The following is a 5967-nucleotide window of genomic DNA, read 5'->3' as shown; positions in this document are numbered from 1 at the left end:
GGCAGCCCCGGGCGATGCGGAGCAACAGGCAGCCCCGGGCGATGCGGTATGCATGAAATGGGAGTTCAGTTTACTGACCAGTTGGAGCCTGTCATCCAAGTTGTTTCCTTGTGATATTCATGTGTATTGAACTGTTTGAACAAGCGCTCAATTCCTTGTGTGCCTTAAGGCATTAAAGCACAAGACCACTTCACTTTTTTTTTTTTTTTTATAATCAAGCATTGAAGGGTCACTTTTCAACTTCTCTCCCTAGGTATTCCCAGACTTCCTGAGCTACACAAACCATCTCTATTACAAGCCTGCCAGCGTTGGCATCATCACCAGGGTTAATATGGCTGATATTCTCCTCGAATGCCGTTACCCGAGGTACTGTACCAAGCAAACGGGGACCTGAGGGGCCGTATCTGAACTTCACACTAAATCACTTTGCTGCTGGTCACTCGCTTGTACCAGGGTTCAAGTCTGCTGTAGTATAAGATTTGGGCAATTCTATTGAAGCCAACATTTCTTGTATTCCTGTGTTATCTCAAATAGAATGCCAGTGATGCATGATACCCCTTACAAGGATGTGTTTTTTATTTCTTTCAGAAGGTGGCATGTCAGCAGCAGCCCCATAAAACCAACCTAGGTGCCCTTCACTTCAACAGCCTCTACAGAGCAAATCCTGGACTTCTCCTTGCTGCTCATGAATGGTATGAAGGAATGGGCTGGGGATGGGGTTTAATCAGAACCTGGCACTTGTCTTTGAACATTAAGACCAGTTTCCCTTGTATTGGATGCTGAAGTTTAATCTTCAAATGGTCTTTAACCTCTCCTCCCATAATTTTATAATTGAGGGATGCTGTGCGACTTCCAACCCTATAGGGCTCAACGATATTTTCAGCTTTTATCGTATGTATTAATTTATGGGCTGAATAAATGTGTTTCTTGTAATCTATCAAATGTTATACTTGAGCAGCAAGACAGCTTCCAATTCAAGTCACAGCACATGAATATAAATACACCTGTTGTAATTACTGTGAAATAGTCTTTAAAGATTTGTTTTATTGGAGGACATTTATCTTCAGAAGTGCCACGAAATGTATTGATACAACAAAACAAAATTGTTAACGTTTCACTTGTGTGGCGGATCTGCCATTGAGAGAATCAAACTAGGTTTCTGTGTGTTTGTATATAGTTTTATACTATTGGGAATATAGTTGCACATCACTGCTTGTATGACTGTTTACTAAAATAAACCGCCTATCCTTTTTAAAGTTAACTCTTTATGCAACTACCTCTTGTTTTTTTCTTTACACAATGCCATATGTGTGTTTTTTCTCCCCATGCAGTGCATATACTGCAGTATAGTACTCGTGTCTTTACTATAGTTTTAAAATAAAGTAACATGTGTAGGTGATATTGCAAGCTTGCCATTCTTACAATTACATTTAATGTGTACAAAAAACTTCCCATTCTACAGTAGTGTTAGTGTTATTTTAAAAACAATATTTGTTGAAAGCCAGTGTACAAATGATTATCAAAATGAAACCATTATGTAAAGTTAAAAGCATCGGCAGATCCTGTTTTATGCGTCGGTTCAGTGCTGCTTCATTGGGTTATGGACGATATAAATTGTTGCAAAAAAATGTATCGTGACTTGCCCCTATCCCGGGGTGTCCAATCTCGGTCCTGGAGGGCCATTTCACTCCTGGTTTAACATGTAAAATTATATAATAAACTACGTTTGGTTGGAGGTTTAATTAAACTATTTAGAACAGGGTTGGAACGAAGACCAGGACTGGAAGGGTCAACGTTGGACACTCCTGCCATATCCTCATTTCATGTGTGTTCAGACATTGTATTGAGTAGTCTGCCTTAACTGAACAGAAGTTAACTTTCACCTTTTTCCAGAAAGTCTGCCATGAAGTACATGGAGCAGGAGTGGCTGAAGTTGGGCCCTCTACTGGTCTTTGTTCTAAACTATGTAGTTAAACCTTTTATCCAGACCCGGAAGTAGTTTGTCCATTTAAACCGGGATGGGCAGGGCCCTCCAAGACTGATTTGACACCCTGTTTGTTGCCAGTGCACGATTCCTCTGCCAGCTAACTGGAGTGGTCCTGTAGTAAGGATTTGGTAGTGCTTTCTTTCCTGTATTGTATATTTTAATGCTGGTCTCTTTTCAATGCGTCTCCTTGCTTCCTGTTCCAGATAACTCTGGGACCACTCCAGTTTCTAATGTCATCTACCTGGGTGACGTCCTTCACATCGAGGCTTCTGTTGCCGTCGACAACCACGTGCCGCTGCGGCTGTACGTCGACAGTTGCATCGCGACCCTGAGCGACAACAAGGACTCTGAGCCCAGATACGCCGTCGTAGACAAGCTTGGGTGAGAACTGGAGTTACTTCAAACACACTGGCTCGTGCTGCACTCTTCTTTATTGAACCTGTTTCAATGCTGTGTGTTGGAGGTGTAACCCTCTCCTCATGCTAGTCTCCTCTGTCTCCCAGCTGCCTGATGGATAGCAAGTCTCCAGACTCCTCCTCTTCATTCACTAGACCTGCTCTGAACAAGCTGCGCTTTGACATTGCTGCTTTCAAGTTCCAGGGCGATTCCAGGAGCATGGTAAGGCTTAGCTAGACCTGGGTCCTTTTTAATCGAATCTACAATGACCAGCGTTGCCTTCTGGTGCATTGATTTGCTGTGGTGTGTTTGACTACATTCCCATTGTGACTTCTCCTCTTGTTTGAGATCTACGTGACTTGCACACTGAGGGCAGTCAATGCTGACAAACCAGCTGATGCCTCCAATAAGGCCTGCTCCTACCAGAAGCAAACTTACAGGTAAGCTCTTGCAGTGGAAGAGTGATCAGATCCTCTGCTGAACAGACTAGCCTTTAAATCCAGACCCTGCCCCCTTATTCCACCATGCTATTGTTTGGCTCTAACAGACCCGGTCTAATTAAGCAAGCAGTCCCAGCATCTCCAGTTCTGATGAGCACCTGTGGGATGAATGTTGCCATTACAAATTGCAGTCCTGGCAGCTTACCTCTGGCACAGTTGCAGCTGTCCTTGGAGTACAAGCTCTGCCACACTCCTTCCAACAGTCTCGGCCTGGAGTAAATTAATTCGTGGCCATCCCATATTGGGTAATGGTGCTCCTAATATTATATGCAAGGCTTTTTGTTCACACTGATTGTGTGTGGGTTTTTTTTTTTTTTTTTTTTTTTTTATTCTGCTGTGCCTACCTCTTTCAGGTGGGTCTCTGAGGACGGCTCCTCTGCAGTGTGTGTGGGTGTTGTGACTCCGGCTCCTGCTCTAGGACACCCCGGTTCCTCGCAGGCCCTCTTCCTCCCAGGCAGGGAAGGAGCTACAGGATTCCTGCAGAGATCAACCAGCCCAACTGGAGCGGAAAATGGTTGCAGGAGAGAGCGGCTCCTCTTGATCCAGGTACTGTCTGAACACCCAGCCTGGGCGAGGCCTCGTCATAGGACTGGCACTCTAACCAAGCTGCACAAATACTGTCACTTGGGAACTCCAATTTAGTCTTGAAGGAGTTCTAACCAATGCTTCAAATTCAACTGGTTACCATTAACATTAATGACTGACCTTTACAGTAGGTCAATTGGTCTGATTGCAGCTAGATCATTTGAGGTTTTTAAACGCATGAAAGGATCAGGAAGCAGCAACAACTTGTTTTCTTTCACATCTGCATGTGCCAAAGCATTTCTAACCTAATTTTTGCCTTCAGTGGAGTTTGCCCTTGTGCTCCCCTTTAACCGAGTTGCATTGTGGAGTAGCTCAATCACCAGTGCATTCATTGGTTTCAGCAATGACACTAACCTTGCCCTCTTGTGTCTCCCCCTCTGTGTAGCTGGACAGGACCCTCGAGTGCATGTAAAGGAGATCACCATTGGCCCCCTGACCGTGGTTCATGTAGTCCGAGACCATGCTGTCGTGCTCAGTAAGGAGTCACTGTACCACCCCATGCAGCTTGTGGAAGAAGTGCAGGGTAAGTGCAGCCCTCCATGCTACTGAGCTCTGAACCAGCTTGCTGTCAATGGTGGGATTAGCCTGCTTTTATGTATTTATCTAAAGAGTGTAACAGTTGTCTGTCTTTCAAATAAATGTTTCTGTACATGAGTGAGTAGATGGTGATGCTCTCTGCAGAGTTGCTACTCCTGAGTCTTCAATGGGTGTAGCTTCCCTCTCGCATTGTCCTGTTAACCCCTCTGACTCCTGTCTCCAGACTCTGCCTCCTCTGAGGAGGGGCAGCCAATATAGTCATTGGTACATGGGAAACACAGGGGCAGGGCACATTGCACAGTGGTGTTTGTAATTTACAGAAAACATCTAGAGATCTGTCACTTTCAGGTTTCTGTGGCTATTTCACTGGTTGCCTACGAGGGCTTGAGGAGGTGAAATTGGGAGTGAGATATTAAGAATGAGACAAGATGAGAGGATTGCTCCGGTTGCTTAGGAGGCTTGAGAGGAGCGAGACATTTGAGAGTTTAAGAGTGAGATGAGTTTGATAGGGATGGTGAGATTGAGGGCTGGAGTTTGGAAATGGTGCTTAGCAACATTGAGGTTAGATACTGATAGCAGGATGAGATAGGGGGATGAAGAGTTTTCCCTTCTCGTCGGGTCAGGCAGCATCCTCTGGCTGCTGGGCGACGTAGAGAGGGAGACACGAGAAGAGCAAAGGATTAGATATAAACTCTTTCCGTCGGGTCAGGCAGCATCCTCCGACTGCTGGGTGACGTAAAAGTGAGAGAGAGAGAGCAAAGTTTAGACACAACATACAACAAATCACAACATACAACAAACTCTCGCTCCCGACGAGTCAGGCAGCATCCTCTGGCTGCTGGGTGTTTTAGTGGAGCAAGAGACAGGAAGAGGACGAACAGAACAAAAGGACAGATCTTTCGCAACTCAGTGCAGCATCCTCAGGCAGCTAAGCTGGCAGCTGGGCGGTGTGGAGAACTTAGGAACAGTGTCTCAGGTCCGTTTAGGAGAGACGAAAACAGAGAACCCCCCCCCCCCCCCCCCCCCCCCTCGGTCGGGGCCCGCTCGGCAGGTGAAGGCACGGCCTGCTGCATGAGGGGGCTGAAATGGAAGAGAGGAGATGGGACAGCATGGTTGAGGCCTGGAAGGATTGGCGCATAAGCAGCAGAAGAATAAGATGTGGCCGGGGGTCCCCTCAGGCTGGCGAGGAACAGCCGGGCGGCAGTGGTTGAGACGAGAGGCTGACCCGGACAGCCGGGGGAGTGAGACTCACTTCCCCCCCCTGAGGGAGCCCTGTGCGGACAGTGCGATATAGAAAGGAGCAGAGGTGGGGAGGAGGAGGAACAAAAAACAAACACAGCCAAGGAAGCGGAAATAGTGCTGGGTTAAAGTAGAGAAAGAGATAGACAGGAGGGGCAGCCAATAACATACGTGGAGCAGTGCTGACCATGCCCTAATAATTGACGAGACGAGCGCTGCATTGTGTGATTGGCTGGAAATACTAAATGAGGCTGAACTGGGATCAGCTTCCACCCGGAAGAGATCGTGGACGCCACAGAGGGAAGGTAAGTCTGGCTAAAGAAAAGGATATAGGATAAGAAAAAAGCAGCGCAAAGCGGGAGAGAGCCCTCTACGTCATCCCCCGAATTACGCCTAAAGGCTAACATTTAAACACACCAGATAAATATACCAGAACAGTAATAAACAGCTTTTAACTGGGGGGGGGGGGGTGCTTGTGAGGAAACAAGCTGATAATTATTGCCGAATTGTAACACAGGTTTTTTCCTTAGAAGAAAACTCTGGTAGTATATCATGCTCCATTGTCTTTAAAGATAAAGCCATTTTAATAGTATGCAAGAAACCTACAGAAGTGTGCTTTTAATCACTTCATCTACATGTCTCAAAGTTGTTTTGTAGCCTATATTGCTGCCCTCACCGTCCACACAGGTTTCAAAGGGGGAGCATTGGGAATATAAAATATCT

The 5967-nt window shown here is 46.1% G+C and overlaps 1 protein-coding gene across 1 annotated transcript; it reads left to right on the top strand.

Moving 5' to 3' along the window:
• The first annotated feature begins 597 nt into the window (after nucleotides 1-597).
• LOC117422251 (zona pellucida sperm-binding protein 3-like) lies at nucleotides 598-4088 on the top strand. Its single transcript, XM_058990619.1, has 6 exons — nucleotides 598-692; nucleotides 2191-2368; nucleotides 2491-2605; nucleotides 2732-2823; nucleotides 3237-3429; nucleotides 3854-4088. The coding sequence occupies exons 1-6, from the start codon at nucleotides 686-688 to the stop codon at nucleotides 3878-3880; spliced, it is 612 nt and encodes a 203-aa protein (XP_058846602.1). The 5' UTR covers nucleotides 598-685; the 3' UTR covers nucleotides 3881-4088.
• Nucleotides 4089-5967: the final 1879 nt, after the last annotated feature.

The sequence above is a fragment of the Acipenser ruthenus genome, chromosome 18, assembly GCF_902713425.1.
Source record: "Acipenser ruthenus chromosome 18, fAciRut3.2 maternal haplotype, whole genome shotgun sequence".
In the NCBI taxonomy this organism is placed as follows: Eukaryota; Metazoa; Chordata; class Actinopteri; order Acipenseriformes; family Acipenseridae; genus Acipenser; species Acipenser ruthenus.
Note: the sequence above shows the minus strand (reverse complement) of the source record. Positions and strands in the feature narration are given on the sequence as shown.

Excerpts from the sequence above, each read along its gene's own strand:
- LOC117422251 (XM_058990619.1), top strand. Across the intron at positions 2,606-2,731 it reads AGGGCGATTCCAGGAGCATG|ATCTACGTGACTTGCACACT; the intron begins GTAAGGCTTAGC and ends CTCTTGTTTGAG. Across the intron at positions 2,824-3,236 it reads TACCAGAAGCAAACTTACAG|GTGGGTCTCTGAGGACGGCT; the intron begins GTAAGCTCTTGC and ends TACCTCTTTCAG.